This window comes from Haemaphysalis longicornis, unplaced genomic scaffold, assembly GCF_048455015.1.
Source record: "Haemaphysalis longicornis isolate Haplotype H1 unplaced genomic scaffold, Haemaphysalis longicornis Haplotype H1 scaffold_2, whole genome shotgun sequence".
Classification (NCBI taxonomy): Eukaryota; Metazoa; Arthropoda; class Arachnida; order Ixodida; family Ixodidae; genus Haemaphysalis; species Haemaphysalis longicornis.
The window spans coordinates 133241309-133253523 of NW_027526295.1; the positions used below are offsets into that span (position 1 = coordinate 133241309).

The 12215-nt window shown below is 48.7% G+C and overlaps 1 protein-coding gene across 1 annotated transcript in view; it reads left to right on the top strand.

The window, feature by feature from the left end:
- Positions 1–12215, top strand: part of LOC144168296 (uncharacterized) — a 99548-nt gene that overhangs the window by 70830 nt on the left and 16503 nt on the right. Inside the window, exons 3-4 of the mRNA XM_077697308.1 lie at positions 5377–5450; positions 6772–6977. Of these exons, the coding sequence (XP_077553434.1) occupies positions 5377–5450; positions 6772–6977 (280 nt within the window). The remainder of the gene's footprint in view (positions 1–5376; positions 5451–6771; positions 6978–12215) is intronic.

Here is a 12215-nt window from a genome sequence, read left to right on the forward strand (position 1 = left end):
ACATTCTTGACTACACTCAGATTTCGAAGAGGAGCCACAAGACTTGAAGTTATCGTTACTAATGTGCGCTAAAGGCAACCTTGTGAGGGCACCCCGCGCTGAAGTAGTTTTGCGTATAGGGATAATCAGCGTCTGCACCAAGCCTAGTTGTCAAGCAGTCACGGCTGTCAGGGGGATCCAGTCAGTGCTCCTCATGACCAGGGCTACTTAGGGTTATCCTTGTATGGTTTTGAAGAACGAGCAAAGGTCTTCTTTAACACGTCCGGAGGTCCAGCTGTGGAGCGGCAACGAACTAAATTAGCCTAATTTAGGTTGATATAAAAGGTTCAGAAAACCTCGAATTACAATCAATCAATCAATCAATCAACCTGTATGAAGATATCAGAAACGTCCGAAAGCTTTGTTCTAGTGCACTCAGGAAAATATTCAGGAAACCGGCAATTACTATCAATCAATCCACCAATCAATCAATCAATCAATCAATCAATCAATCAATCAATCAATCAATCAATCAATCAATCAATCAATCAACTTTTATAGAGAAATCAGAAATATCTGAAGCCTTTGTTCTAGTCCACTCCGGAAAAGAAAGGAAACACGACATAGAAATAAAGCGACAATGATGAAATCAACTGGAACCAGTAATACTACGGAAGGAAATTTTTCAATTGACCAATATGGTGTAATTTCGAAACTAAAACGTCTGATCTATCACAACAAGATATAGCACAATTGTTGTATAAGTTGCACAAAGCACACACTAGGGGGAGAGGAAAAAAGGAGAGAGGTAACGACAAGGGATTTTTGAAGTGGGAGGCACAAAATCAACTCTAGCACTTATTCACCATAACACAAACGAATTCCAGTGAGTTACAGAAGCAATAAATACTATTTTGTGCAGAGATTGTCTGTTCGTCGAAGACGGCACAAAGAGCAGTGTCGATTAGCAGGAAGCAACGGAGTCGAGCACACCGCTGAACCGGGATCGGGTAATCGAATTTTAAACACTTGAAACAAGAGATAGCGTTTTTTAAGTGCGAATGCATTTTATAAGCGACCCCAAACCATCCACCGCCGGCGGCGGCGGCGGCGGCGGCGTCGGCGTCCGCAGTGCTCCTCTATATTTAAAAAAGAAACAGCATCCCGCGCCAGGTTTCGATCCGAGGACTTCGCGGCCGCAGCGCGACGCTCTACCGACCAAGCCACGGACGCGACGGTGATATCAGTGTTAGTGACGCGCCTTATATCTTTAACGCATTCAAACTACGTCGTCAGCGGCGTGCGTTGGCGACTCAGCGGCGTTATAGCGGCTTGATAACTGCGTGGTGTACACGTGATACTACAAACCCGATGGAAGAGATGGAAGAGAAGGCGGCGAGGCGGTGGGCTGCGGGGGCCGAGCGAAAGCGCCGCAAGCGGGCCGACAACCGTGCATTCGCACTTCCACATTCTCCCCCTCGGGGAAATGCGGGGGAATTTTACGCCTATAAACCTCCAGACAGTTTTATTGTGGTAACGCTTCTTTCCTAACTAGGCATCAAAACCTTGGCGGGTAATTTTAGTGTGCCCGTTCTCTTTTTTTTTTCCTGCTGCGACATAACGTCGTTCGTTTTTGCCTGGCGGTACTGCGGGTCAAGAGGCAAAAGAAAGAGTTCAGAGCTGAAAACGGACACTCCGATAAAGCAAAAATGTGTTTACTGTATGGCCCCACAAACTTTCCTTGCTCAGACTCGTAACTTATGGCAAGTTGAGCCGTCTCAGAGAATCAGGGCTTCAAAATCCAGCCGCCATTTCCCCAAGGCAACGTTATTGCTCCTCTGAGAGCTGAAAGATTGAAAGGGGCGCAGGTGAATAACTTTTTCGTGCATCTCTTTGTTCTTCGTTGAGAAATAAAGCGGCAGTTTATTGCAGAAAAGCAAACGAATAAACGGACGTTGACCCAACGACCGACAAGCGCTTGAATCATTCACAGTATACGTATTCATCCCAGAGGCCGCTCCTACTGAAGCAGTAATAGCTTCATTACTCAACATACACCGCAAAATGAATCCCTAGTGCGGTGTTTCCCGTTTCTGGAAAGTTGTTCGCTGAGGTTCTCGTGCGTGGTAGTGTCGCGTTTCCTTTTTCAGAATTATTATGTCATTTGTATAAGTAACTCCAGGAGTTGGGACATGTTGCCAAAAAATGTTTTGTTTGTCAAGGCAGAAATGCTTAATGGGGCCTTGTTATTAAAGCGACACTAAAATAAAAATACAAGTTGCTCTAGATCGATGGATTACTTCACCGAGAACAAGAATATACCGCTCTTAGTCGTAAAGGTTTATTTAAAGTGCTGTAGAAAATAGCGAAGACGTGAAGACAGGTGCCGCCGCCCCTGGTGCTACAACGAAACTTGCACCGTTAGTGGGGAAAACGTCTGGCAAGTGCAACGTCTTTCCTGGCTGCCGCTGGATGGCGCTACTCGTCCAAGCCTGGGCGAGTAGCGCCTACAACACTTTTTTCTTCAACAAAGCGTCAATATCGATCACGGGTCCAATCAAGGAACATTTTGCTTAGCGATCCGCAGCTGCAAAGGACGTGGGAGTTCTGGAAAGCACCGAAACTGACACTGCCCCAAAACTAACCAAATGATGATATTAACCGAAACTGACGGAACCGCTTGGTACGTGGTTGCTTCTATACCGCTATACATCACCACTACCTCGCTTGCTTCCGGCTTATCGTGACTCAAGCAGCGACTGCAGTCGCTGTTTGCGTCACATTTGAACAGCGTTTTATTCACGATTTCTGAGCAATGTAGACATCTTTCGACACGGAATCAACGCTAGAATGGCGAAGGGAAGATCAGCCTTTCGTTTGAAACCAACTTGCGGGTTGACTTCAGGTTCTCTTTAACAAGAAAGAAGGAAATACCAGATTATTTGTCTTCCCGCTCGTCCTTTCCGCCTTCCTTATCTTATCTTCTGCGACCGAAGTTTCTGAAATCGTGCATCAACTTTCTGGGTTCAACGTTGCATTCGCTACATTGCCCAGAATTTAGCTTTGCCGGTGTGTAACCGGCATTATTGGTCGTTCATTTCTGAGCTACTGCGTACTGGATGATTCTTCATGGCAATGTTCTTATCTTGTTTATAATTTTCTCTTTACCCTGACGAATACAGCAGACGTTGCGGTTGTGTTTTTTGCCATTCAATATTACGTGACGATTACTATCGCACCCACAATCACCACATATAGGCCAAAGCGCGCACGTGGTGATGGTGAAGCCATTAGGTTTGCTTTTCTGTAGCCCGCAAGATATGGGCTCTGGGCGAGCCCTCCGCGGGCCTTATTTGGCATAAAGCCAAAGCTAGGCATGGTGAACGAGAACAGCAAACCAAAAGCAACACTCTATGCAATCGGTTGGAAGACACCAGCAATAGCTTCATAGCCCCTTAGTTATCGCATCAGAGCGAAGCTCTGCCTGTTTCCCCCCCCCCCCCCCCCCCCCGATTTTTGCATCAATCGTGACGCTACTCGTCACTTTGAAACACTGGAATGCAGCAAGTTTTACCTCTGCAAGGAATAAACGGGAGATGTAGCTGTCGCACACTTGCCTTGCTGCCTGACAACCTCACGTTCCGTTGAGCCATCAGCGTGCTGTGGGCTACGCACAGCAAATGCCAGCATGTATATTACCACTCCTGCGTATATACTACTCAGCCTATCAATATTGATCAAAAGGCTGTATCATGAGCTGTCGAACTGGTTTTGATTGACAAGTTAATTGATAACTCTGAATTCTTCACTCGTCATCACTCTCACTCACTATCACTCACTCACTCACTCACTCACTCACTCACTCACTCACACACTATCACTTACTCACATACTCACTCTCACTTCCTGACTCACGCATCTTCACTCACTCACTCTCACTTATTCACATACTGACTCTTACTTCCTGACTGACTCATCACCACTCACTCTCACTTAAGACTCACTCTCACTTCCTGACTCACTCATCTTCACTCACTCACTCACTCACTCACTCACTCACTCACTCACTCACTCACTCACTCACTCACTCACTCACTCACTCATCACTCACTCATTCGCTCGCTCACTCACTCACTCACTCACTCACTCACTCACTCACTCACTCACTCACTCACTCACTCACTCACTCACTCACTCACTCACTCACTCACTCACTCACTCACTCACTCACTCACTCACTCACTCACTCACTCACTCACTCACTTCGGTTGTTCTGGTGAGTGGTTGGTTGATCAGTAAGTACGTCATCGGTACGAAGCACTGGGTCCCACAATTTGTGGTTCGGTAAGCATAATCTTTGCGTGATATCGGGTGTCAAGAACGCCTGATATTTCAAAACTGCATCCCCACAGGTGTGAAAAACAGTGAAGTACGTTTGTATGCGTTTTTTTAGTGTTCATGCTCTGCCATGACGGCACTCAGCCAAAGCGGCGCCCTTGCCCTTTCACTTCCACATATCGGCCGCAGCCGGCTGTGTTGCCGTCGAACCTTCAACCCAGACTGATACTGTGTCAAGCTGGCCGTCGTCCGGTACCCATGCTTAAGGAAGAAATGGGAGGCCGAGTACAGAAAAGTCCCTTTCCGCACAGTGCTTTAGGCTGTGGCAAATAATCACCGAAAACTTTAGTGTCGCGCTGTGTATGTCAGCACAATTACTATTGAATATGTTCGCGTCTTTAAATTAATTATTTTTGAATATTAGCTCTACCAAGCTACTGTCCTAGCAATGTTGTTTTTATGCACCCTTCTCAGTTGGCGTATTCAGCACATAGGCCCTGTTTATTTTTGTCCCTTAACTTACACTTGTAGACGTCCGGCACGTCTTGATTCAAGGCAACTTCATCCGGCCACCAATCATTCCGGTGCCGCACTGGCCCGAAATGCACCGCGCGCATAAAGGAGATCGACGTGCTTCGCGAGAAACGCAATCATCTCGCACGTGAGGTCGTCGAAGCAGTGGCCATCAGCAAGAAAGCTGACACGTGCGTCAGCACAGCTTCCGTAGCTCTGACAGAGAAAAAACTGGACCTGCTTAGCTATTATCCTGTTAACTAATCTCGGGAAAAAGAGTGTCGCGCTGTGCCATTGTTGTGCAATGTTTCTTGTATATATGTTCCCCCTTTTTGTTAGTAAACTCAGTTGATATATGTGTTTCCTCCCTCAGTCCCTTGTTTTTCGTTCAAGCTGAACTTTCAAGCCGTCTAATAATTTCACCGTTTCGTAGTATTCACAATATGCTTATCGCCAACTTTTTATATGTTAAGGTTCCTACACCCCTGAAAAATGACATTGATCTGAACCGGTGTTGTCGGCTAACGACGTGGTGCTTTCTCCCAGGGGCACATTCGTGGGGAACAACGAGTACTGGTACAACATCACGGTCGCGAGCGGCTTTCAGGTGGAGGGATTCCGTAAGGAACCTTTTTCACTTCTCACGTGTGAATTGCAGATATGACTAACTTCAAACTTTATTAGCAGCCCAGTTTCGCCGTGAAAGCAGCTCATGTCGGTGCTGTGAACTTCGTCGGCATGGAATTTGTGATAATTACCCGTCCGTGGTAGCCCAGTGCTTGACGCGTTGACGGGGTTACAAGTATGATTTGTCTACACAAAAGGCAGTTTTCGTAACGAAAGCGAAATACAATAACGCGAGTGTGCTTAATTTTCGGCGCACGAAAGATCCTTACGTTGCCTGAAATCTATCCGTCGCCTTCAGCTACAGTGAGCCAGTCAGGCCTGTTTTAACAGCTTCGGAGTTCTACGTCCCAATTTCATCGTTTTGTAACGAGTAATTATTGACGCAACTGTGGAGTCATGCAGAGGCTGAGCTTGAAAATTGCACGTTTCTCGGCACCCACCGTGCCTCAAGATAGATGCAAGGTGTGTCGTTCGATGCAGCTCGCCGTGGAGGCACTGAGAAGGGTTCGGAACTACGTGCCGGTGTGCGGCCCCCCGGTGACCGAAGCTGCTGGGAATGAAAATTGTTGTAGGCGGCAGTGTGATTAGACCGAGCATGTGTTGGCGAGATTATCTGGCCGCACCTATTGCATACGCAGTTTGTCCCTCGCGAACGCCGGTGCTTACGTTACCAGCTATGCGTCTTTAAGAGTCCTCTCATCACAAGGGTCCACGCCGTATCACTGTACGCTGCTGCATCTTCTTATCTGTCCATGCTTCTCAACACAGGGCGGGAGCGCGCTAGCGCTATTACTTCTCTCTCACATGTGAGGAGCGGGGAGCAGGATCTGCGATTTAAGGACGGTCAGATCTGCTGGACCATTGTTTAAACGAATATCAATGTGGTTATCCTTCTTGGTTTTTCGTATACGCTGCATGTGTGTTTTTGTATTTATGGAGAAAATGTGCGGTAGCCCTTGTCGTTCGGACCAAGGTCGGGAAGGGCTCTTTCTTTGGCTACATATACATACTGTGCGTGTTTTAAAAGCCGTTGGGCTCCTAATCAGCGAATTGTGCAGTCGTTGTGATGGCTACGTCATGAGCCCAGTAGGACTTCTTAGGAATTGAACACAGGACCTAGCGCTCATCTTGTGTTCATCTTTCTCCGTCCGTGGATTGTTTCCAGTAGCAATGTGCATTTAAGCAAAAAACAACTAACCTAACTTTAAGCGTTAACGTCAAGCCTGTAGCTCCCTTCTTGTATCTTCTCGTCAGTGTCTGCGGAGAAACAAACCGCGGATGATGCATATATAAATATGCCCAATGTCCCCGCAGCGCCGTCCAAGGAGGGTTGCGGTAGCACGAAGAGCTGCGTGACGTTGTCGAGCACGAAGAGCAAATGCGAGTGGGCCAGCCGCTGCGACTTGTCGATCACCTACAAGCTAAGCGCCGACAATGAGACGATGGAGACGACCATCGGGGGCAAGGCGTCCATGGCCGGCCGGTACGTCGCCCTCGGCTTCACCAACGACTCACTAGGGGTAAGGACACGCTCCATGCCTCTCCTCGCTGTATGTTCTGTAGTAAGTGGTGTGCAAGCAGTCTTATTGTGTTCATTTCCTTGTTGTGCTTAGACTGCCTGCATCAGAGGAGGAAGCATAAATTTGAGTTTTGGTTCTCTATTGGTGTTGTTTTGCACTGCATCACGGAGCTAGTGCGTGTATGAAGCCTGCCCGCATGCTCTGAGCAAGCTGGAGCAAATTCGAGAAAAGGAACGATAGTACGCGGAGAAAGCGTCGTCCTGTGTATTTATTATTCTGCGTAGCGGTCTTTTGGCGCGCCTTCATTTTTCACAGTGTATTAAGTCCAATTCGCCCAACTATCCATCCTGTAGGACAAAAGATGGTGCGTACTGTAAGGGGAAAGGGGGTAGGGGGCGTGAGCAACGCGCCCGCCTGCGCAGTGAGGGAGCGCGGCAGAGTCGTGACGCGTGGTTCGCTACAAGGGTGTTTGTGCGTATGATATACAGCGCACGGCCCAACGTTTTTATATTTACTCAGTTGGGAAAGAGCGCGCACTCGCAACGGCGGCGGAGCGGCCCCATCCTGTCGCCCACGCAGCAGTGTCGCTGCGGTCGCGTTGAGATCGCTCTTCCTGAAGTCGTCTGCTACTGCTCCGTGTTGAACGGCGCCAGTGAGTTAGCTTTGCTTCAGTGTAAAGCCCTTGAAGTAGATTGAAAAAAGGTAGTTGGATAATATCCAGTGCAGTAAAAACAAAAGCCATCATAGTACCACCGAAAAATTGGAGTTATTGTTTGCATGTGGCAGGGCTCGTCAGTACTCAGTTAATCGGACAGATTCGGAACACCATTCTTGCGCAAACTGAATACAAATACGAACTTTGGTTGGTCGCGCTTCATTTTTTTATTGCGGTGTTTGCTATTCATCATAAGCATCGTGAGGAAAAAGCAAATGCGCAGATACACTCCCGAGTGGCATTTATTCTTTTAACAGCAGAACTTTTTAAGCTTTTAGTTCTGCCGTCCAGCGTATCGAGAAAAAAATCTGGGGTAGCTTGCAATAAGTTGCGCAAGGCTTGAAACGTAGCGAAGCTGCAGGATTTCTTTCTACGTGAGCACTAAGGACACATCGTCACGCAATTGTAGAAGTTTGAAATTGTTTATTGACATGCTACGTCGTCGCTTTGCACTGTGCTAGTTGTAGTCATCGTCATATGCATCGAGTGACGCGCTCACGAGCGCTCAGCATTTTCTCGCTCTCAAGGTTTTAGCTTTCATTAATTAATTAATTTATTTATTATCATTTTTTTTTGCGAAAGCCACGGGGTGTACCGGGGACGTTCGGCGCTCCGCGAGGCACGCGCTCACGAGAGTCCTACATTTCCACATTTCCTTGGTATTTTAAATGCAGAGCATTTCTTTAACTCACGATGTCACCCAGCGTTGTCGGCGTTGGCGTGCCTCGGCATCTGCAACAGCCGTTCCAGGTGCGCCCTCTCCCCCACTCCTCCTCTCCCGCATCACGCTATCCTCCTCGCTCTCAACAACAGGTCCGCACCCCTCCCCCTACACTATATAAAAAGAATAATACTCACCAGCGCCTGGTTTTGATCCCACGACTCTGCGGGCGGAACGCAAGGTACATGGTGCTCTACCCACTGCACCACAAAGCCGACACAGAATGGAAGGCTACGAACGCGCCTTATATCCTTGACTCATTCAAACTACGTCAAGAAGCTGCTGATACAACGCATTTACTACCACAAACTACCCAAACACTAAACGTTAACGCAATACACCCACCCCCTATGCGACGCATTTACTCGAGTCCCCCTCGCGGGGAGATGGGCCCTTTTTTAAGGCTCTACGCGCCACACATTACGGCCAGCCACAGCAGCTCCGCTGTTAAAAAATAGAAAAAAAAATTCCCCCGCATTTCCCCGAGGGGGAGAATGTGAAAGTGCGAATGCACGGTTGTCGGCTCGCTTGCGGCGCTTGCGCTCGGCCCCCGCAGCCCACCGCCTCGCCGCCTTCTCTTCCATCTCTTCCATCGGGTTTGTAGTATCACGTGTACACCACGCAGTTATCAAGCCGCTATAACGCCGCTGAGTCGCCAACGCACGCCGCTGACGACGTAGTTTGAATGCGTTAAAGATATAAGGCACGTCACTAACGCTGATATCACGTCGCGTCCGTGGCTTGGTCGGTAGAGCGTCGCGCTGCGGCCGCAAATTCCGCGGATCGAAACCTGGCGCCGGATGCTGTTTCTTTATAGAGGAGCACTGCGGACGCCGACGCCGCCGCCGCCGACGCCGGGGGTGGAAGGTTTGGGGTCGCTTATAAAGTGCATTCGCACTTAAAATAGCGGGTGCACGTGTGCGTTTTCCTCATAGGCTCCGGAACGATTGCCGGGTGGCGCTGCACTCTCCCCTCCGGGGGAGTACGCCATGGGCGGGCCGCCGCTTCGGCACGTGCTTTTTTCGCTGCGCGCCTGCTGCATTTATCGCGCTAGGGTTTTTTTCTTTCGAAAATTTTCTTTCGACTTATGAAAGCATACACATAAGCACGTGTCCAGCAAGTTCGGTTTACACGTAGAGTAGCTACTGGGTCCATTTTTGCCGGTGCTTGTCTTGTCTGCTAGAGACGCGTCGTCTGCTACGCGCCAGTCGAACGGCGGAGCGCCCCGGCGGTTTCACGGGATAAAGAGTGCTCTTGTGGGCGACCCTTGGCTGGTCTAACCACCGCAGTCATCGCGAAACGACTGTGTCTGGTGAACGGCTTTTCAGCGCCCTAAGCAGAAGCCCCCTTGCCCGCTTTTCCGCGTCTGGCAAGTGCACGCGCAGCTCGCGCTGTCTGCCGCACCGCCTGAGGCATCCAGCCTCCTACTCACGAATGCGAACAAAGCGACCACCGGCTGCGCGAGCCACTTAAGCCAGCACGTACAAAGAGCGGCGGGAACACTCCTCACTAGCCCGAAACGAAAATATCAAACTGGAAGCGAAGCAAACCCCCATATTGTTGCATGGTCAGCTGCCACGACCGTAACAAGGCGAAAGGAGGGGATCCATTCGTTAAATTCTCCATATTCCCCACGAAAGCGCACCAAAAGGATCGACGGTAAGCATGGATCACTGCGTTTCGAAAGGTGAAATAAGTTGACACATTTTTGTTTGTATCTGTGTGCTTTCAGTTTACATTACCCGGCTTTGAAAATGCGAACCAGTGTTCTAAAGAGTCCTCCCCTCTGCACTTTTTTTAATGCATGCTGCCGATGATTGTTTTCCGCTATAATAAATGAACTTTGGAGTTGTTTAGCTCGTGCCGTTCGATATCGTCAATATATAACACAATAGGTTGATATTTCTCATGGGTGAAAAAAAAATATTTTCTACCGATTTACCTGGCTGTAGTAGCTCTTGTCCATCTTGTCATTGTGACTTGTGTTCTGGACGGGATTGCTGCGTTGTTCGTTTTTTCCCACATTTAGAAATACTGGTAATTAAAAGAGGTATACACCAAATTCTGTATATTATAGTAATTAAAAGTTATACGCCACAAGCTGTTCTGTTGTTTCCGCGAACTGTCACGCTAACCCATACTTGTACTCCAAGCGGGTGACAAATAGTGCGAACAAAAATTTCTTCAAGGACAAGTAAAACGAAAATGCGGCGCGGTCAGCGCACCCCATAATTAGCGTGGGCCTTTCTAATGCGTTTTTATAAGATGCAGCTGATTGTTTCAAGAGTAAGAAATAACCTATTAACCATAATCACGTTTATCTTGCATTTCTTGCAAGCCTCAGTGTTTCTGCAGTCCAGAAAGTCCGGATGTCCGAAGCGCGAGCACGCGAAGGGAGTAACAAACAAGAGAAAAGTACGCTGTGACAAGCTGAACAGCTGTCGCCTTGCAGAAGAAAAGAGCAACCGACGACCGCCGAACAACGCGTTTCCCCCCTTAAAATCGTCGGGCAGTCTGCCGGTCGAGCGGCGGGAAGCAGGCGCAGACGACAAGACAAACTTCGACAAAAATGAACTCAGTAACTACTCTACGTTTAAACCGAACTTGCTGGACACGTGCTGACGCGTATGGTTTCATAAGTAAAAAAAAATATTACCCAGCCCTCTTCGTAGCGCGAAAAATGCAGCACGCGCGCAGCGGAAAAAGCACGTGCCAAAGCGGCGCCCGCCGCTCCGTACTCCCCCGAGGGGAGAGGGCAGCGCTTTCCTCGCCCGGCAAAGTTTAGATTCGCCCCCCGGCGTCGGCCATCTCGACCTTCGAGAACGCTCTGCCCAGCGTTTGTGGCGTGATCTCTCGTGTGCAGTTCTCCTCACCAGTTCACATACGTTCGCGCCTGAAGTGGGGAGCACAGGCGTCGAGTACGCGCTATAAACGCAGGGTTACCGAAGCCGGTTGCCTCGGGTTCCAGCGCGTGCTCGCGGTCCACTTCGGGGGAAATTGGAAGCCGGCGGACAAAATGATCCGGGACTAGTTCCCAGCCATGGAAAATATTCTCCGGCAAGTATGGAAATTCTTGCGACGTGCTACAGCCGGGTCTCCGACGGAGGGTGAAAGAACGCCAGCTCTGCTGTTCCTCTAGCCTGTTCCTCAAGGCTGGTCCTCCAGCCTTGTGCCACTAGTGCGAGCTGCGCCTATTTTCATAACGAAGCTGGCCGGAACCGCGGCAGCCGTGTGTGATAACAGACGTAACGAAGAAATGTTTGGTTCGCGCAAGACTCAAAACTCGAAAGCTATAGAATTAAAAAAAATCATACCGAAAATACGAAAGTAACACAGGCATTTTTCGCGTCACGTCTTTCTTCAAATAAATAACAACGTATGCCTGTTTTGTCAAAACAAGTTTGTTAATGCCACGTTCTCATGTATCTGTCCATTTAGTTTGACATGCCACACGGAGGCAGGTAAGGATTACATCGTATGTCGTGGGTTAGAACCCTCGAATAATGCTTCGTATCTAGAGTTTTCGCGCGAGCCAGACTGCCGATTTTCTTAAACCGATTTTTACCCCTACTGTTAAAACGAATATCGGATACAACGAACTAGTCACTGCTCCCATACTACTTTTGAAACGACGTTCGACTGCAGTGCTGCCGTAATGACGTGCTCGTACCAAGTGATGAGGTGCTACGATTCTAAAAAGTTCCTAAAACCCATCGACGCGTAATCATGTGTAATGGATGGGATGGAAAGGACTTTATTGAGTAAATCCTGCAGTAGGTAAAGCCAGGTTGACGGACCGACC